The following is a 22,096-nucleotide window of genomic DNA, read 5'->3' on the forward strand; positions in this document are numbered from 1 at the left end:
GGCTCGATAAAGGACGGAAATGGTATGGACCTAACAGAAGCAGAAGATATTAAGAAGAGGTGGCAAGAATACACAGAAGAACTGTACAAAAAAGATCTTCACGACCCAGATAATCACGATGGTGTGATCACTCACCTAGAGCCAGACATCCTGGAATATGAAGTCAAGTGGGCCTTAGAAAGCATCACTACGAACAAAGCTAGTGGAGGTGATGGAATTCCAGTTGAGCTATTCCAAATCCTGAAAGATGATGCTGTGAAAGTGCTGCACTCAATATGCCAGCAAATTTGGAAAACTCAGCAGTGGCCACAGAACTGGAAAAGGTCAGTTTTCATTCCAATTCCAAAGAAAGGCAATGCCAAAGAATGCTCAAACTACTGCACAATTGCACTCATCTCACACACTAGTAAAGTAATGCTCAAAATTCTCCAAGCCAGGCTTCAGCAATATGTGAACCGTGAACTTCCTGATGTTCAAGCTGGTTTTAGAAAAGGCAGAGGAACCAGAGATCAAATTGCCAACATCCGCTGGATCATGGACAAAGCAAGAGAGTTCCAGAAAAACATCTACTTCTGCTTTATTGACTATGCCAAAGCCTTTGACTGTGTGGATCACAATAAACTCTGGAGAATTCTGAAAGAGATGGGAATACCAGACCACCTGATCTGCCTCTTGAGAAATTTGTATGCAGGTCAGGAAGCAACAGTTAGAACTGGACATGGAACAACAGACTGGTTCCAAATAGGAAAAGGTGTACGTCAAGGCTGTACATTGTCACCCTGTTTAGTTAACTTATATGCAGAGTACATCATGAGAAACGCTGAACTGCAAGAAACCCAAGCTGGAATCAAGATTGCCAGGAGAAATATTAATAACCTCAGATATGCAGATGACACCACCCGTATGGCAGAAAGTGAAGAGGAACTAAAAAGCCTCTTGATGAAGGTGAAAGTGGAGAGTGAAAAAGTTGGCTTAAAGCTCAACATTCAGAAAATGAAGATCATGGCATCTGGTCACTTCAGTCATGTCCGCCCTGTGTGACCCCATAGATGGCAGCCCACCAGCCTCCCCCGTCCCTGGGATTCTCCAGGCAAGAACACTGGAGTGGATTGCCATTTCCTTCTCCACGCAATGCTAATTCTTTCTTTTTACCTGATAAAGATGGTCTGCTTCTCTGTCTCGTATGAGCTTCAGACAGCAACCAAGCTGTGTTGAATGAACCAATGTCTTAGAACCAAGGTAATCTCCCATAACCATTTTTCCCAACTCCTGAGGAAGAAAGGAATAAGCAGGTAAAGGACTACATCTACCATGTATCCTCTATGTTGCAGAATCTACAACTCTGTTAAAATCCACTTGAGGTTGTCCTTATATGCTTTCATATCTCTTCAAATTCTTTATCACCTTTTTCATGCCTTGCATGCTTTTTTGCTACATCGTTCTTCTTATTCAGTTGTTGAACAGAAACTTGATTGTTTGTGACCCAGTGTGCAAATTGTGCTAGAGAATTACCCATTCATTAATGCTAAGGAAAGAGTGAAGTCATTGGCTTTTAATGACTTTGAACGAAATGAAAGGCATAAAGAATTTTGAAAATCTTTGAAAGTTTCTACTAGTTCCATTTAAATTATTTCCCAGGAATCTACCTTCTTTTTCTCCTCTATTTAAGACTTTTTCCTCAAGCACTAATATTTAGATATTAGGATATAAATATCCTAAATATTATGGGTCTTTTAGTCAATATATTTTTCTTTAAAATAGTAGCTAATACTTAATTAGCGCTTGTGTTTTTCCCTATTCTAAGCACATTGTATGTTAATACATTTTATCCTCACAAAAACTCAGTGAAGTAAAATTTTATTACACCATTACAGCATTGAGGCAACTAAGGGATAGAGAAGTTAGGTAACAGTGTTAGTAAGAAGTGGAGTAACCTAGTTATCCTGCATCCAGAGTCTCTGTTCTTCACCACTTCCCTATACCTACTCTTCATTATTACGTTTTTTCCTTTTGGTGGTTTAGTTGTTAAGTCATGTTCAACTCTTTGCAGCCCTATGGGCTGTAGCTCGTCAGGCTCCTCCATCCAAGAGATTTCCCAGGCAAGAATACTGGAGTCAGTTGCTATTTCCTTCTTCAAGGGATCTTCCTGACACAGGGATTGAACCCAGTTCTCCTACATTGCAGTCAGTCTCCTGCATTGCAGGCAGATTCTTTACCAACTGAGCTACCAGGAAGCCCCACTTATTTTCCTTACTTCATTTATTCTTTAATTTCTTTGTTTCTCCCTTCAACAAATGTTTTACATACAGTGAGTAATTTAAATTGATTTGTATAGCCATTTATGAGTCGGAGTGTTTGAAAAAAACTTATTTTGAGTTGTGACTCACAAATGAACTCTGGATTATATCGTATTGAGAATATGAGGCAAGCCTTTACCTGTTTTCAAACTTTTGTTGTTGTTGTTGTTGTTGTTGGCTACAAACTTTTTATTTTGGATTTTTTTTTTAACAATTTGCTTTTTGTTTTTTTCCTCCTTTGGTTTCTTTTATTTATTCAGTTATTTTTTTGCTTTGCAATATTGTATTGGTTTTGCCATACATCAACATGCATCTGCCACGGGTGTACACATGTTCCCCATCCTGAACCCACCTCCCACCTCCCCGCCATACCATCCCTCTGGGTCATCCCAGTGCACCAGCCCCAAGCTTCCTGTTGGCCGTAAATTGCAGTACAGGAGGCCATTCTGAAAACTGAAATGTCTTATACTCTGCCCTCATAGTTACCCAAATGTAGCAAGAACCTTATTTAAATCTTAGTAGACTGTAAAAGGGATTTAAGGCTTTATCTGAGGCTTTCTCTGTTTCAAGAAAATAGTCTCCTTTCTGTTGCTCCATATCTGTACATTTTCTCTGGTGTACAAAATGTGTTTACCTTCCTACAGTGTATAGGTAGAGAATGTTCAGCCCTAATGAGAAATTGTATTACCATTTAGTTTTTCTTAATCTGAGTAGGATGAAGTCTTAATAATCCTGAGTATATTAACTTCAGTTTCCTACAGTCAGATACCAACTTCACAATCTAAATACATCAAAGTGTACTAAACAGAGGTATGATGAACTGCCTATATAATTCATTTTTATAACTGCACGTCATCATTACATAAGTCCCAAAATTTTTTTAGCAGCCTGTCTTCTATTAGTGCCGACAGTACCGAAATTTACATTCTGTCAGAAGAGGGTGCCTGATTGATGATAACAAAGTAGATGAGGATGTCAGTTTCATAGGCTATTGAAATAAAGATCATCCAGTCCAAACTTGCTCCACCTCACTCCTTTCTTTAGGTAAAGAAACTGATTCCTGGGGAGGTTTAATGATATATGCATGTCACACTGCTAGTTCACACAAAGACAGGACCCTCCTGGCTCTCATTTCCATGCTAGTTTTATTTCACTGCCCTGTTTCTGACTAGATAGTTGGTACATGGTCGCAGTTCCATTGACTAGTTCCTTTTTTTATTCCATTTCTTGCTGTCAAGGGAAACTAGCTAATTAACAGTCATTCATTATCTGCTATTTTAGAGCATGGTTCTCTTAAACTGTCTCTCTGCCTCCACGTGGCTGTATGCCATAGATAGAGCCTTGGAGTAGAATCTGTTCCTGGCATGCAAACAAAACAAGTCTTGAATTCCAGACCAGTGTTCCCTGAACAAGTGGCATCTGCCTTCTGGTCCCTGGGTGCCATAAAAAACAGACTCAGACACTGACCTTGCCTGGTTAAGGTCATGGTTTAAATTAAACAGCCAGAATACAGAAACATCTGAGAAAATCACAGGAATTAACAATAATGAGCTTAATGTTTTGTTTATCATTCTATATACAAGAAATTTATGTATGTGATTACCAAGATAATTTGATAACATGCTGTATTCTGTCTTCCCCCAGCCCAGTTTTTGATGCTGTGATTTTTACCTGATTCTCTTTTTTTCCTTTATTTTTGGAGTAAGAGGAGTAGACAAGATTGAGGTGTATTGAAGGATTGGCTCAGTAGAATTGGCTGGAAAGTTGTAAAGCATCAGTTGAATTATTTTGAATCCTTCATTTAAGAAATGGCATAAACATTAGGATACTATGGTTACTTGATTGTTGTTAGAGAATACATGTTTACCATGTTTTCTCCTCAAATGCAGCCAAAGGTGAAGAGATAATTCCTGTTTCTATAATTTGTTGGATTGTTACAAAAATGAAGTATCTTTTTATCTAAGTTTTAAACTTCATGAGGTTGGAGAAATGAAGAAACACACTTAAAATCTGAATCTAAGGAAAAGCAACACTGCAATATAGATATGAATACATTTTCAGGTACAAGTTAGAAAGGTAATTAATAAGTAACATCTCTGAGAGAATGGAGTTCAGATTTTGAGCTACCTGTAGTGAATACCTTGATATGGATTCTGAAATGGACAATGAAATGGTCTAGAAAGTTTTGATAAGGGACTAAAATTGATCGATATATTTTCTTTTTCTACTGTGTTCATTCATTCCCAATTTCTACCTACCTCACCTTCTCATATTGAATCCTGCATTTTAATATTCTCTCTTCCAGCTTTCCAGTGACTGAAAAGCAAACTGTTTTGTGGAAGAAACCTTCTCATCCCTGCCTATTTGTTTAATTTGTGAATCTGACTTTAGGAGGAGGGATGGAGAGCATGGGAAGAACAGCGGGACTGATGAATGTTTGTGTCCCGGACTACTTTCTCTTGGATTTAGTTGCAAAAAGTCATTTCTAAAGCTTGTTCAAATTGCCCAGGTCTGACAGTGTGTTCTTATCAAGGATAATGAGATCCTTTATTAGTACGGTAGCAATTCTGCAGGATTAATTGGGAAGACGCTTATAGTTTGATGCCTGTCACTAGAAGTTGATGCAGAGTTAAGGTGGAATAAAATGATAAGATAAAGACTGGGTTAGAAAAGTGATTACGACTGGGAACTTGCTAATCACTGACCTCTGTAGGGATCTTCTGGTTTATTACTAATCTCACTCACACTTGGCATTTTCCTATGCTGCTGCCTCATCATTCATTGCTGTGTGAGTAATTTGGCACAGAGTGAACAAGAGGAGGGCGTAGAGAGTCCAGCAGCTGTGCTTGTTGGCACTAGATATTTAAATATCTTCAATGTAGTCAGCAGTGTGCTTGGCACAAATGTTAGCCAATAATACTTAAACAAATTGTTGTGAAGAAAATAGGCAAGCATTTATGTTAAAAACCTCTCTCTCTTTCCTTCCCTTTTAAAAAAATCTGTTAGAGTTCCTTTTTAGGCTCTTTTTTTCTTCCTGTAAGTTTAAAGAGGTTGCTTCCAAAATGAAGGTTGTGATTGTAATATTTAGCATTGTGCTAGGTTCTTTCAGATAAGAATTTCCAACTACTTTATAAGCATTAATTAAATTGTACAGGACTGTGTGAAGTACATGTTACTGAGTTGGCTTTACTGAAAGAGTGAGCTGGGGCCGTTGATGTTCAGTGACTTGTAACTTGGCCAGTTCACTGAGTGAGAGAGAAACAAGAGCCAAGGTATGAATCCAGCAGTCAGAATTCCTAAGTCTCTGCTTAGATATACCCAAAGGCATTACAGATTTTCCCATTCTGTAGGACAGTATTTATGTTTCTCCAGATGGTTAGTATGATTCAAATTGAATGACAGTTTTGGTAGTGTTCGTCCACAAGAAGAGAGGAAAAGCGTCTCTATACGTAAAGGAGTTAGGTAATTGATGAGTTTTCAAAGATACCCAAGGGGGAGGAAGATATTCTCCTCATAGAACCGTGACCAAATTCAGATTTGTGCCCAGATATTTAGATTTGCCTGTGTAAGGATTTTATATTGTTTCTTTGAAAACTAAATATAGAAAAGCTCTCATGATGTATTTATTGAAATATTTTGAAACATTATAATGTTGATAGTGACAGAAAGTGAAGAACTAAAGAGCCTCTTGATGAGGGTGAAGGAGGAAAGTGGAAGAGTCAGTTAAGACTAAATATTAAAAAAAAAACTAAGATTATAGCATCTGGCCCCATTACTGCATGGCAAATAGAAGGGGGAAAGGTGGAAGTAGTGACGGATTTCCTCTTCTTGGCCTCAAAAATCACTGTGGGAGGTGATTGCAGCCATGAAATCAGAAGACAATTGCTTCTTGTTGGGGATGCGATGACAAACCTAAACAGTGTGTTTAAAAGCAGAGACGTTACTCTGCTGACAGAAAGGTCCATATAGTCAAAGCTATGGTTTTTCCAGTGGTCATATACGGTTGTGAGAGCAGGAATGTAAGGAAAGCAGAACACCAAAGAATTGATGCCTTTGAACTGTGGTGCTGGAGAAGACTCCTGAAAGTCGCTTGGACAGCAAGATCATCAAACCAGTCAATCTTAAGGGAAATCAACCCTGAATATTCACTGAAAGGACTGGTGCTGAGGCTGAAGCTCTAGTATTTTGGTCATCTGATTCAAATAGATGACTCACTGGAAAAGTCCCTCATGCTGGGAAAGATTGAGGACAGAAGGAGAAGAGGGCGTCAGAGGATGAGATGGCTGGACAGCATCACCAATGCAATGAACATGAACTTGGGCAAACTCCAGAAGATGGTGAGGGACAGGGAGGCCTGGCGTGCTGCAGTCCATGGGGTCACAAAGAGTCGGACACAACTGGGTGACTGAAGGACAGTGTTGATCTAGGTAATTTTTGACATATCCAGGAATTCTTTTTCTAGGTTAAGCCTTTATCTTTTAAGAAAAATAGTCTAATGCTGCTCATTGAAAATAGAGTGATAGGGATATCCCTGTTAGTCCAGTGGTTAAGAATCCAAGCTCCCGATGCAGGGGGCTTGGGTTCGATCCCTGGTCAGGGAACTAGATCCCACATGCTGCAACTAAGACGCAACACAGCCAAATAAATAAAGATTTTTTTAAAAATAAGATATGGTGATGGAGTTTTTTATTTAATAGATTTTGAATTTGAATGTAAATCAGTAGGCCTGAATGAACTTGAAATAATATTGGCTTTCAGGCAAATTGGGAAGCTGTTTGTTCTAATTTGTGCTGTTACTTGTGAAGTCAACAGTTATTTCTTGAGTAGTATCTATTCATTGAAATTACTAAACTTTGTTAGAAATTTTCAAGTACTCACTAAACTGCTGCAGAAATAAATACTGAGCCAGCTACATCTTCCATGATCTCTCTTTCTCTGGTCGTTTGCTCATAAAAATATTATTGGGCTTTCCGTGGCTCAGATGGTAAAGAATCTGCCTGCAGTGCAGGAGACCTGGGTTCGATCCCTGGGTTGGGAAGAACCCCTGGAGAAAGGAATGGCTATCCACTCCAGTATTCTGGCCTGGAAAATTCCGTAGACTGTATAGTCCATGGGGTCGCAAAGAGTCAGACACGACCGAGTGACTTTCACATGTGGTGCTAGTGGTAAAAAACCTGCCTGCCAATGCAAGAGACATAAAGAGGTTCAATTCCTGCGTCAGAAAGATCCCCTGGAGGAAGGCATGGCAACCCATTCCAGTATTCTTGCCTGGAGAATCCCATGGACAGAGGAGCCTGACAAGCTACAGTCCATAGGGTTGCAGAGTCAAATATACCTAAAGAGACAGCACGTGTTGGTAGGAAAAGAGCACATACAACTGGGGCAGGTTTCTAGAAACCTGTAGATTTGAGAGATCCTGAAAATTTACTGTCATATCTCACAGCTTCATTCAGTGACTCCTTGGTATTAACAGGATATCTAGTAAGATGAAAAATAAAGCTAGCAGTTAAGTTACCAGCAGTGTAAGTAAAGCACCTTTCACAGTGCTTTGCATGTAATAGCTGGTCAGCAAATTCCAACAGCAACCTCAAGACATTGAGAGTGAAGAAGAGAAAGTGGAAGAGTCCTACACTAGTGTGTACTCTAAGGAAGGTTCAGCAAAGCAGCTGGAGAGTTCATGAGCCCAAGTTGGTCAACAGAGTAAAGCCCTGTCTCCCAGAAAGGAGTGTGTTTTGCTTTTTGCACCATACTCTGTCAGATGTGTTGGAGCAAGTGGGCCTCAGTACAAAAGCAGCCCTGAATTCTAGAGCACAGCAGGTGGAGCAGTTCCCTAAAGGACCTGACTTCAGGGAGTTAGTTACATCCCCCAAAACAGGAGTGTTCCACAAGGTGTGTTCTCTTGACTGGCATAGCAATTGATTTTTTAAATTGTTTAAAACATACACACACAAACAAATCCCCTCATTGGCCACACAGAACAATCTTGCAGGATGTTTTTATGCAATTTCTAATATTGTCCAACTTGTTTATTCTTACAGATATGAAACTGAGGCCCAGAAAGACATGAAAAGAATAAATATTTTTCTAAAAGGCACTTCAGACAAGAGTAACATCATCATGTGCTCTTTGTGAGAACTAAAAGCAGTTGAGTGAAACCAGCATAACTACGTTGTTCTCATATCCAGAGCCAACCTTGGGAGTAGCTGGGCTTTGCTGCCAATCATTTGGGGGATGATTTGTTGTTGGTCCCTCTTTTCATTAGGAATACATTTCACATCCAGTGCTAAATCAGTTGATTGGTAGAAGCTGCTTGGAAGGCTCAAAAGAGAAAAAAAATCATCTATTTGGGATCTGCCAAGTGTCTGCATATATGATCAGAATATAAGAATTGTGTCCTAAACCTCCACTGTAAAGTAGGGTAGTATAAAAGAATGTTAAGAATTTGGTGTCAGACAACCCTGCATTGTAGATCTTTCAATTCTTTGACTTCGGGCAAATTATTTTTCCTCATTAGTGAAATGGGGATTTAATAGTACCTCCCTCAGTGGGTCAGAACAATTAAAGCCATCCCTAGCTTTCATCTGGCTTATTTCAGTAGTCTTCTAAGTGGTCTTCCTGTTTTCACACTTGTTCCCTCAGAGTGTATTCTCCACACAGCAGCCACAGTGATGGATGTGGAGAATAAAGTGTGGATCATCTTTTCAGTAGAACAGTTCTGAAGTCGATTGGATATCCCAATAGAAAAAAACTTGTTCCTTGACCTTTTAGCAGCATACAAAAAAAAAACAAAGTCTGATTTAAGTGTGTGAAAGATTAAGCCTTTAAAAGAAAGCTTAGAGAAACAGATTCCTAACCTTGGAATAGCAGAGATTCTTAAATAGCGCACACACCAAAGAATGTTAATCATATAGGGAAAGATGGACAGATTGGACTATTTTAAAATGAAGAATTTCTGTTTGTCAAAAGACACCATTGCGAGAGTGAATAGGCAAGCTACATAAAATATATAGATACAGTAAAATGTCTTGTATGAAATATGTGTACTCCTACAAATCAGTAAGACAAACAATGCAGTAAGGAAAAAGTGAGCAAAATTGTGAATGATCGTTTTATAGTAAAATACCCAGATGTCCAATAAACATGAACTCATTGTGATTCACCAGTAGTAACTTGACTGCTAAAAATATCTATTTTTAGGTCTTCTGCATTAATAAATTTGCAACAAAAGAGCTAATTGTTCCACACATCTCTTTACAAATAAGAAAAACTGGAATGTCATATTATTTTCTGCAGAGTTTTTATTTCACTGTTGGAAATTCTATTTTCTTAGTGTTATCCTTCAACAGCCCCCACTTTGGCTTTTTAGTGTTATTCTTAAACTGTGAGTGATACCAAATAGAAGGCAATCATCATGGACCTTTTTTTCATGACACTTTTTATGTTCAAAGTAGTACTGCTTTGGGCAGGAGTTGGAGTAGGTAACCTCTGAAGTCTCACTGAAAAATTAATCTCTGATCCTGGGAAAGATCATGTGGTCTTATTTAGTATTCACGATTACTGGGAAATGACGTAGGTGTCCTTTAATTCACCTGCACTTCACGGAGTTTCCAGAATGGGAGTTTACTTTTACCCTGCTGAAAATCTGAACCCTTTTAAACCAGGGTTCCCAAAATTGGGTGTGGCGCATTCCACCGACATAAAAGATCTCCCAAGAGGATTCCTGTCATTTCAGCTCTTTCCTCCACTCCTCTGGGAGTGGGCATGCCTTCAATTTTTGAAGTGGAGTTAGCGTTAGAAATTTCTGGTCTTGTTCTTCCTACCTCTCTTTTCTGGGGCTTCCAAGTACTTAGCATAAATTCAGATAGGTTCAGGTAATGTGATGAATCAAAGATGAAATTTAAAATACTTTTTAAAGGAAATGAAATCCTGCATTTACATCTAGAAAAATCACTTGTATAAGTACAGAATAGGAAGGCTTGGTTTAACAGTGTTTCGGCTTTCTTTTTTTAAAAGTCTAATTTGTGCCCAACAAGGTAGTATGACTTTAAAAAAGCCAGTGTATTCTGGACTGTAGTTACGGCATAATTAAACTCCAGTAGAGGTGTAGAGGAAGGCACATTTCCTTGTTTCTCTTTTGTTGTGTCTTTTTACATTTCCTTGTCTCTTTGCCGTTTTGTGTTTTCAGTCTGTACCTTTCTACTCTTTTTTTCTTTTTTCTCTTGCTGATTAGGGGGAAACAGCATTTAATTGCTTTTGAAAAAAAAATCAGTGACTGTACAATGAAAGATGGGGTCCTCTGTTTATATTTGGTTCTCACCACACTAGAAACTCCCAAGACTAGCTAGATTTTCATTCTTTAGCCCTTCAGTAAAGAAAACATGTTCAACTCGGTATTTGATTGACTTGTTCAATCAGTGCATATCGCTTTTATCCCTGAGACTGATTGTTCTCACAGCCTACAGATAGCGTGATCTGGGTCTAAATGGAAACCAATTTGACAATGCTTAAGCTTTATGTAGGGCAAAACACAGCTTATTTCCCAGACCCCTTTTGTTGGAAAGTCACTTGCCTAAAAGGCTGTATTGCCATCTGCTCAGAAGACCCTTCTTCTGTGCTCAGAAGATCCTTCTGTAAAATGGGTGGGTGGTTTCATCTCTACTTTTAGTGTAACTATGCATGCTGAATCACTTCAGCTGTGTCTGACTCTTTGTGACGCTATGGGCTGTAGCCCTCCAGGCTCCTCTGTCCATGAGATTTTTCTGGCAAGAATAATGGAGTGGGTTGTCATGCCCTCCTCCAGTTAGCTCCCACATTGCAGGCAAATTCTTTACCAGCTGAGCCACAATGGAAGCCCAATACTGTAGTGGGTAGCCTATCCCTTCTCCAGCGGATCTTCCCAACCCAGGAATCGAACCAGGGTCTCCTGCATTGCAGGGAGATTCTTTACCAACTGAGCAATCAGGGAAGCCCTGAGTATTACCAGATGGTGTCTATTACTTCATTCAGGTTTGAATATGACTCTCCTTCCTTGTTCAGTAGCCCTTATGGATTGTGTTAGCCCCAGACAATTCTCTGTCCATTCCTCTAGAACCACTTAGTATGTTTTGGATCTGGATCTCAAGACACCTGACCTTAATTGTGAAACTTATTTTTCATCCAGTTAGGCTATAAGCTTTTCTGCTTGTTGACACCTATTAAGGGCACAGGCTCTCTCTCAGAGTGATTAACCCATAAATGTTTGATGGAATTTATCAAACTCAGATTCTTCTATCTAGTCAACTCCTGCATATTTGTGCTTGGGTTGGGGAAGAATGGGAAGGTAAACTTGCCTGTCCTCAGCCTCAGCTTGACTGCTGATTATGTCCTGTGCCAAAAGAATATAGGTGAAACGATCTTTTGAAGAGTTCTTTATAGACTAATATTAACATTAGTTTATGTTTCTGGAGTTTAGGCAAGCAGTGGAGAGTTTCAACTTGCTGTTAAAACATGTATGTTACTCCTAGGGAACAAGATGACTTAGAATTTTTTTTTTTAATCCAAGAAAATTTGTTACAGTAATGACTGTTTCTAATAGTTTATATATCTTTCACAAACACCTGGGTAAAATAATGTCTTGAATCGGTAGTTTGCATTTTCTTAAACAGTAGTTATAAATCCTATCCAAATTATTGAAAATCTTCTGTCATGTCTTGAACATTTCTGTTTGGGGTCAGAAAATACTGAGGCTGATTAATGTATAATATACCATACAAGTCTAAATAAAAAGCTTTTGCACACAAAATATTTATGAAATACGTGTTGGGCTCAGTATACAAATATATATGTAAATGCATATCTTTCAATAATATGTTTCTCTTCCACTAGTGTTGGGGTTCTTAAAGTGAGTCCAGAGACTCTCAAAATGGAAGCAAAATCAGTGAACTTGGACAGAAAAAGAATTGTTATTTTCCTAGTCTCCAAGTGAAATTTAGCATTTCCTTAAATGAGGAGTGCCAATGAGGAATTTCCTTGAATGAGGGTAGCAAAAGAGACCTGATAGTATTTATGATTTTTGTCACCAATAGGATAGATATTCTCATTAGCATAATATAGTTGTTGCAGATATCTTAAATTGTCATTTGTGATTTGAAATTACCATTGTTAATAGGCCTACTTCTAGATCTTGTACTTAATGTGTTAATAATAAGGTATTACTATGCAGCACATTTGTTTAATATTTTAATAACATTAGATTACTTTTAATAGTACATATCATGCTTTATACTTTTAAAAACATTATTCTGAAGAGTAGTTCTGGGTTCAGGATGGGGATCACATATACACCCATGGCTGATTCATGTCAATGTATGGCAAAACCACTACAATATTGTAATTAGCCTCCAATTAAAATAAATAAATTTTAAAAATAATAAATGAACAAAAAGTAATAAACAGACTATGTATAAGAAAGAACATAAAACCAGTGAGAAGAGTGGCATTATTTTTTTTTTAAATGAAGAGTAGTTATACCAAAGAGGCCCATGGTTCATACATACCCACACGTAAATAAAACCCCTCTACTAGAATATCTCAGTAAAATTTTGGTGATATTTTTAATAGGTATTTCAAAGGAAATGAGATATATGTTGTTACTAGTAGTTCTTAAATTGTAATCAGAAGTTTTTGTTCTTTATCAGACATCTAAGATAAAATAAAAAGACATAGGATTCATTTTACTTCTTGAAGAGTGTTCTTGTGAAAAGTAATTTTGTAAGAATTAAAGATTATTGTCTTTTAAATCTCAGACATGATATGTGTTATTATATTTCAGGAGTACCCAGATTTCTAAAGTCCCTAAGAAATAAATAGTTTTAACAAGTTAAAGGTGAACTAAAATGTATTTATATTTTGAATCTCATTTGAATAGGATACGTGTCATTTTAAAAACAAGCTCTCAACTTTCCATTTTAGAGGAAACTTTACTTTGAAGTTATGGGCTAATATTAAATGACTTTCATTCTTTCTGGTTTGAATTTCCTCTGTGAAAGGAAGAAGTTTAAAAATTTAAATCGGTATAGGAAGTAAATTTTAAAACTTGACATTATTTTTAAACAGTCTTTATCTAATGGGTAGCTTCCACACAGATATTAAGATTGCATTTGAAATCTGTACTTTATTTTTAAAAAAGACCTAATATTTCTCATTCTGTTTCCTTGTCCACCTCAACAATTAAAAAAAAAAAAATCCTTACTAGTACAGTTGCAGAGAAGGCAATGGCACCCCACTCCAGTACTCTTGCCTGGAAAATCCCATGGATGGAGGAGCCTGGTAGGCTGCAGTCCATGGGGTCGCTGAGGGTTGGACACGACTGAGCGACTTCACTTTCATACATTGGAGAAGGAAATGGCAACCCACTCCAGTGTTCTTGCCTGGAGAATCCCAGGGACGGGGGAGCCTGGTGGGCTGCCATCTATGGGGTCGCACAGAGTCGAACACGACGGAAGCGACGCAGCAGCAGCAGTACAGTTGAATGAAAGTATAACAGTTATTTAGTTTTAAGTCCTTACTGTTTAAAATAATGTATAAGGAAGAATTTGCAAGGTAAAAAGGACTTAGTGACTATTTCAACTAATAATAAGTTGATAGTGTATTGTCATGAATGACAAGTCATTGGAACTTGTTTTTAAAAAAAAAAAAAACTTTATGGTATTGGTTTAAAATGTTACTGTCTCCCAGTTCTGTCCTGCTAGGTATATGACATCATCTTGGTTCAACAGGGAAGGGTGTGTGTCAGACTTGAAAATATATAATCCTTTAAGAATTTCATGAAGCAGGTTTTAAGAGCTGAAATGTAGAATCCAAAACTGTAAGATATTATTTTGACTTACATAAGTAGTCTTACTTGTAAAGGATATATTTAAAGAGTTACAGATGTTTTCATCTTTAATTTCATATATTTTGCCAATTAAAATTCTTTATATAGAGCGTATTACTTGGTGAGAATGAGGCAAATAAACCACATTAATTAACCTGTTTTCATAAATCATGTAATTTTTATGTGTTGGCCTGTAATAGGTACTTCATCAGTAGTAAACAGTAAGTGCTTCTTAAGACATATTCTAGTGGGCTCAGAAATTATATCCTTAATTATTAAAGTATTTTCTAATAACTTGCTTTGTTATTACAAGAATTGTTTTGTGTATCTAAAGGTTCAGTAGATGCCAAGTTCAGAGTTCTAAGATTTCTGTATCAGTTGGCCAGTTGAGTATGTCAGTAGCATGCATACATCAGTGAAAATGATCAAATATTAATACATGCATCTCTTAAGTTTTTTAAAAATTGTGTACCATATCAGTAAACAATTTTGAGCATGTCAACTATGTGTGGAGTTTTATTTAATTAATAAACTATAGTTTTATATAATCACGAGCCAATATCTCATTGTGTAGTGCACAGTTATGGTGAAGTTCATATAGCCTCAGTAACTTTAAATATTTCGGGTAACTTGTCAGATTTAATTTTTTTTATACTTGAAACAGAGAAAAAGAATTAGCTCTTCCATTATCATTGTTTATTTGTATTGCCATTTTTGATATTAACATCAAATTGTGATCCTTGCAGAAATCTTTTTAAGCAATGTGTCTGTTTGTGAGAGACCGTTTAGTTTAAAACTATACACTAATTGAAAATTCACTTTACTAAACCTACTAAGCTCCTGTGTATTAAAAAGCAAATTAGCACTGCTGTCAGTTGTCAGCACTTTGAGACATCTGCTCTCCCTCTAGTCCTGGCCTATACCATTCCTGACACTTGGCCATCAGCTTTGGAACTGCAGATATAATCCCAACAGAATTCTAATTCTTTTCTGGGAAGGGTATACATCTGCATGAAAACTTCAGAGAAAGGTAATGCATAGTTGAATGTGTTCATCCTTTAATCCAGCAGTTCCACTTCTTTGTGTCTATCCTGAGAAACTCTTCTGTATGTGTACGATATGTACAAGGATATTTGTTTAAGCAGTCTTCATGGTAACAACAGAAAAAGTAGAAACTGTTTTTCTGTTTTTCAGTAGGAAAAGAGATCAACTGTCCTTTTTATTTGTATATTGGGACATTTATAGCAGCAAAAATGAGTGAACTAGATGTCTTATCTTTAATGTATATCTCAGGTTATATACCATGTAATCCCACCTGTTTAAATGTATTAAACACAGATAGTAATGTGTATTGTTTGAGTACATAAATATATGCTAATAGATTCAAAATATACATGGGAATCATATACCAGTTTTATGGTAGTGGTTACCTTTGAGTCTGGGGTAAGATGTGCACTATATCGATAATGTTTTAATTTTGGAGAGAGAGGGGGAAGATGTTGAGTCTGAAGCAATCCATTCTTTTGAATTTTTTTTTTTTCATTTTGTCACATGACTGAAACAGCAGTAAGCTATTCAGATTTTGTTTATTGGATTTTATATTCTTGTTTATCATTTGTTCTCATAAATGGTCTAGAAGTTGAATTGATTGTGTGTCAGTCATTAAAGATTTCTATATAAAGTTACTTTCTTTGTTTTACAGGAAAAACGTCAGAGAGAGGCTCATTTTCCCTGTACAGCAGAGATACTGGATTACCAGGCTGTCAAGTAAGTTAATAAATACAAAATCAGTGAGATAATTTCTTAACATGTAAATAAAGACGTTAACAGATGAGGTGGAAATTCATCCAGTTTATTTCACCCTTTTTATGCATTTAATTTGTGACTAAATGTAGTGGGGTTTTAGTAATTAAACATTTTCTTTCTGCTCCTCTGTTTGAAATGGTTTCCATTCCATGGTTCACCAAACTGTATTTCTCTATCGTCAAAAGAATTTCATTACTCACCTCCATTTTAACTGGAGGCAAAGTACCAGTTACCTTCCTACCATCTTCCAAAATGCTGATTTCTGAAGATGATGTCTGTTTATTTCCTCATAAAAAGAACAGTGTTGCTGGTAAACTACAAGAAGAACATGAAATTGCTCCGTGAGGCTTGACTGTCTTGTGTTAAACTTACTAATGTTGGAAGTATTTTCATCATAATCTGTTACTAAACTCAGGTCCAGCTGTTTTCTACTTGAAAATCAATACCTGAGGAGCAGGTTTTGGTAGAAAGGAAAGTTGCTTTTGATCAGAAAGTTGACAATCTGGGGAGAAGGCAGACTTGAATCCCCCTGCCAAAACCAATTCTGAAGATGCTGTTCGACCATGATGGTTTATAAAGGGGGAAGAAGGGGGGAATTAATTTCAGTTAATCATTGAGATGAGGAATCAGAGTCATTGCCATTCTCCACTGCATGTAGTTTTGTTGACTTCTTGTGATCTTTCTTTAGAGGCAGTCTTTTTTTTGGTCACAGGACATCATGTGAGATATTAATTCCCTGACCAGGAGTCAAACACCTGCCCCCTGCAATGGGAGCATGGAATCTTAACCACTGTACTCCTAGGGAAGTACCTTAGATGTTATCCTGTTCACAAGTTTGTTCATAGAGTTTGTCCATGAGATTACTAAAGGGGAAGCTAGGGAGGAGGTCTCATGGTCATCTGTTACTTATTCTTCATCATCATTGATCTATGGAAAGAACCAGCAGGTGAGGCAAGGTATTTTATGATCAACACATGTATACCTGTGGCGGATTCATTTTGATATTTGGCAAAACTAAAACTAATACAATTATGTAAAGTTTAAAAATAAAATAAAAAAAAAAAAAAGATCAAAAGATTTGAAAACTGCTTGGGCCAAAGATAAGCAGAGCATGACAGGTGCCTGGTTTAAGGGTAGTTATAATATAGCTCTGCTAGTTATAATATAGCTTTGCTAAAGTGACAAGACACAAAGGATTTCCTGCTGAGGACAATTTCTTGAAAAGACCTCCTTGCAAATCTGCAGTGAAACCATTTTGAGTTTCCTCCGGTCTCTTTGACTTGGAAATGTTCTTTCAATTCTTCATATTCCTTAGCATGTTGCATTTCTACTAATGGCCATTTCCTCTGCTTTTCCCCCCACATCTTTACACTGAGAATCCTAAATATACAGTTTGCCTGCAGATTCCCATCAGAATCAAGCCAAAAAGCATACAAAGGAAAGGCAGAATACATTTAAGTGTTTTCTGCTGTCTGCATGCCTTTCATAAGACCCACCTTAACTTTAGACATGGGCACTTAACTGTCACAGGGAAAATGAAAAGTAAAGTGAAAGTGTTAAATCGTTCCGCTGTGTCCAACTCTTTGAGACCCATGGTTTGTAGCCCGCCAGGCTCCTCTGTCCATGTAATTCTCCAGGCAAGAATACTGGAGTGGTTTGTCATTCCCTTCTCCAGGAGATCTTCCTGATACTACTTCATTTAGTAACTATCCCATAGTTGTGCCATTCAGAATCAGAATACCTGTGTTCAGATCTCATATCTGAGTTACTGACCTGTGGTTCTAAGACAAGTCACTTAACCTTAAGTACACTCTCTGTGTTGACTTCTTCATTTGGAAAACAGAATTAGTGATTTTTTCCCCATGTATGTAAGTCTCAGAAGGCTAAACTGAAAATGAAAATATTTTGCAAAATGAATGTACCTTTTAAAATGTTTTCAATTCATATAACCCACCAAAAACAGCTATTCTGAGTCCTTAATATTATTTTTAAGAGACCAAGAAAATTGAGAACCATTTGTCTAATGTTAACACTACTTATAAACTTGAAAATAAAAACTATTGTAAGCTCTTTGAAACTACAACTATTAAATTATTGTTAATGCTTATATTAATGAGTTTTCACTTAGTTTTTTTTATACTCCCTTACCAAAGGTATCACTATTTAGTTAGAATCAATGGTTAGCTCCATTTATGTAATTCTCCAATTTTGCAAAAATGAATCTTAACTTTTTACCAATGATTAATATGTTATACCAGATTTAATTCTCATATCAAAACAATTATTTAAACCTAGATGCATAGCATTCTAATAACAATTGTTATCATTTACTGAGCACTAACTGAGCCAGGCATTGAATTACACATTTAATGCCCCTCTGTTTTTTTCTGTAGTTCCCCAACCAGGAATTGAACCCAGGCCAGCTTGGCAGTGAAAGCCTAATCACTAGGTAACCAGAGAACTCCCACGTTTAATTCTTTTAACAGCATCTATTTTTGCAGGTTAGAAATTGAGTGTTCTCCATAGGTATTTTGTAATTTCCTCAGAGCCATACATTTAGCAAGTGGTAGGCCTTCTAAACTCATGCTTGTTACTGTAGAATTTCTTACTTCCCTCTCATTTTAATTTGTTTGGTCAAGGAGGGGCCTGAGAACTTGTATTTTTAATACATGCCTCAGGTGATTTTAATTCCCATGAACTGGGGATTATGCTTTGAGAACCCCAGTTCCTCTGTATACCCCAAATGTAAGCATATATGGAGTATTAAAAAAGGAACTACAAGATCATTGTTTAATAATTATCCTATGTTGGAGAGATCAGGCTGGCCCATGGAAAAGAGAAGGAGGTTATGGGAATATATAAAATAATGATATTGCTGTATCAGGAAGTTTTATAGATATTCAAATCAGGAAAATATTTGCTTTTGAAGAATTCACAGAAGCAATGCTTGAGCCCCAAAAAGAAAGTCCAAAATTGAGCACAGAGAAGATAATACTGCAACAAGAGTAAACAACGTCAGTGAAGACTGGAGGTCTCTAAGTAAAAGGTTTCCTTACTGTAAATGGAACAATGGCTTTGCTATTTATTACTGTTACTTAACTCTGACTATGCTACAGTTGCTGGGAGAAGTTACCGTGGATCACACCAGCTGATTTGAGGCCTAAGTAGTAAATTCAGGAAATTCAAGAGTTTAAAAAAGTATATCACTCCCATTCAAAAAAAAAAAAACCCTGTATTTCAAACAGTACTTACTATAATGGGTCAAAGAAAAAAAAATACATGAAAACAATTGGCTGCCATTTTGTCTTACCTGTTCACAAGCAACATAATAATCTTAATCACACAATGATAATAGAGGAAAATATAGTGGCTACAAAATATTACACAAATATATCTAAACACCACTTTGAAACCATTTTTTCTCAACAAAATCCCCAAGGAACATTAACTTTGCTATTAATGTACATAAAATGCTGCTGACATACTGCAAAATTCAGGCTAATTTAATAGTGCCTGATGGGCCTTACTTCATGTAAAGATGATGTAATAATATGTTGCTAAATGAGTCTGCTCATATTACCTTCACAGCAATTGCATAACTGATGAGCCATTAAAAGGAAACTGATGTTGCAGTATTACTGGAAACATTGATAGATCATTCTGCAATTGAATTTTTTTTTAAATTTAACATAGAGCATAGAAGCCAACATCTTTATTAACAGTAGGTATGGGGGCAATAAATTGGGAGATTGGGATTGAGATATACACACTACTATATATAGATAACTAATAAGGACCTATAGCATAGGGAACTCTACTGAATACTATATAATGACCTATATGGGAAAAGAATATAAAAAAGAGTGGATATATGTATATGTATAACTGATTCACTTTGCTGTATACCTGAAACTAACCCAAGATTGTAAATCCAACTATATTCCAATAAAAATTAACTGTCAAGAAAAACTCAATTGATATAATATTTTAATAACTGCTACCATGAAATGAAAAATTCTTTTTATGATTATGACTATTTGTCATTGATACCTCTTAAACAAGTATTTATTCAAAGTGCTCAGCCTAGAAAAGGCAGTGTCTTGTGTTTTTTCCCCAAGAGATTTAATTTTCATCAGAGTTAAGATATTTACCCTTGAAAAAATAGCAATTAACTTTCAAAACTCAGTTAACAGTTATTTAGAAATTTACCCATACCATTTGTTTCTTTACCATTTTCTTTTTCCATTATAATCAATCCCATTATATACCACATTTGATTATGATAAAATGATGAGTCAATACATAAAGAAACAATGATAAACTGTGTATACATCTAATAACAGAGCTTCAAAATGAAGGGAAAAATAATTGGTACAATTAAAGAGAGAGATTCATAATCATAGTTGAAGATTTGAATACCTCTGTCTCAGCAGTTGACAGAATAACTAGACAGAAACTTAGTAAAGACATAGAACTAAATGAACCACTGTAAACTACTTTGACCTAATTGATACTTATAAAATTCTGTTCCCAACAACTGACTAATATAAATTCCTTTCAAGGGTAGATGTTACACTTGACAGGATTGAACCATATGCTGATCTTTAAATCAATGTCAATAAATTGAAAAAGCTTAAAATCATACAAAGTATTTTTTCTGACCACAAAAGAATTAAATTAGAAGTCAGTAAGATACCTAGAAAAATGCCAAATATTTGGAATGACACGGGCTGTTTCATTTAGACATGGACATGTCTAAATAACCCATGATTTTGAAAAGAAATCAGAAGGGAATTTAGAAAGTATTCCTAAGTAAATTATAATGAAATAAGATAACAAAATTTGTTAATGCAATTAAAGCAGTGCCTTGAAGAAAATGTATAGCTCTGAATACTTGTATTCAAGAAGATTGCAGTGCATGACCTGAGGTTCTGCCCTTTGAAGTGAGAAAAAGAAGGGAGAAAGCAGTACAAATAAGAGCAGTAAAAGTGTAATATTACACAAATAATAGAAAAAGCTAATGAAGCCAAAATTTGGTTATTTGAAAAGATCCATGAAATGAATAACTGCTAGCTAGACTAATTAATGTGGGACAGGGAGGTGAGGAAAGAACAGCCAGTTACCAGTATCTGAAGTGGCAGACAGATTATCACTGTAGGTCATATATACATTAAAAGAATAATAAGAAAGTGTTAGGAATAAGTTAATGAATTTGAAACTTAGGTGAAACAAGCAAATTTCTTAAAAATTACTTACTGAAAGGGGACAAGATGAAGCACGGGTTTGAATAGCTCTACCTCAGAGGATGAGATGACTGTATGGCATCACCGACTCGATGGACATGAGTTTGAATGAACTCTGGGAGTTGGTGATGGACAGGGAGGCCTGGCGTGCTGCAGTTCATGGGGTCACAAAGAGTCGGACACGACTGAGCAACTGAACTGAACTGAACTGAATATCTATTAATGCAAGTGAATTCATCTCAATTTTTTTACAGAAAAAGTTTGAGGGTCATATAGTTTCATTGGTGAATTCTTGCAGATGCTGAGGGGGAAAATTAATACCAATCATACACAAACTGTTTTAGAAAATAGATGACAAGGGAACACTTTGCACCTCATTTTATAAGGTGAACAACACCCTGGTACTCAAAATGCACATGGTGTATGTACCAGTGGTGAAAGAGTAGCTTAATTGTTGAAAATCAACATTGAAAATCAGTCATTTTCGTTCAGCACTATTAACAGAACTAAGGAGAAAAATATTTTGAAAGATTTAGAAAAAGTATTCAACAAAATCAAATATTCATAATAAAACCTCTCAGGAAACTAAGCACAGATAGGTGCTTCCTCAGTTTGATAAAAAGACTTGTATGAAAGATCTCTAGCTGTTAAGTGTAACAGCATGCTTAAAGGTGAAAGACTAAATGTTTTCTTCCTGTTAGGAACAAGGTAAGAATTTCTATTCTTACTACCTGGATTTTGTATTCTAGTGAGTGTAATAAGAAAAGGGATAAGAATTGGAAAGGAATAAATTCAGCTGAATTGGCAGATGGTATGTCTGTGTACATAAGTCATAAAGAATCATCAAGAAAACTTCTAGAACTGATACATACTTTTAGCTAGGTCACAGCTTACAT

The 22,096-nt window shown here is 36.4% G+C and overlaps 1 protein-coding gene across 5 annotated transcripts in view; it reads left to right on the plus strand.

Moving 5' to 3' along the window:
• Window positions 1-22,096, plus strand: part of TCF12 (transcription factor 12) — a 389,625-nt gene that overhangs the window by 253,583 nt on the left and 113,946 nt on the right. For all 5 annotated transcript variants that reach the window (XM_010836801.1, XM_010836799.1, XM_010836802.1 and 2 more), the window contains one exon: window positions 15,854-15,918. In XM_010836801.1, coding sequence (XP_010835103.1) covers window positions 15,854-15,918 — 65 coding nt within the window. The remainder of the gene's footprint in view (window positions 1-15,853; window positions 15,919-22,096) is intronic.

The sequence above is a fragment of the Bison bison genome, unplaced genomic scaffold (assembly GCF_000754665.1).
Source record: "Bison bison bison isolate TAMUID 2011002044 unplaced genomic scaffold, Bison_UMD1.0 scf7180017864066, whole genome shotgun sequence".
NCBI classification, from domain to species: Eukaryota; Metazoa; Chordata; class Mammalia; order Artiodactyla; family Bovidae; genus Bison; species Bison bison.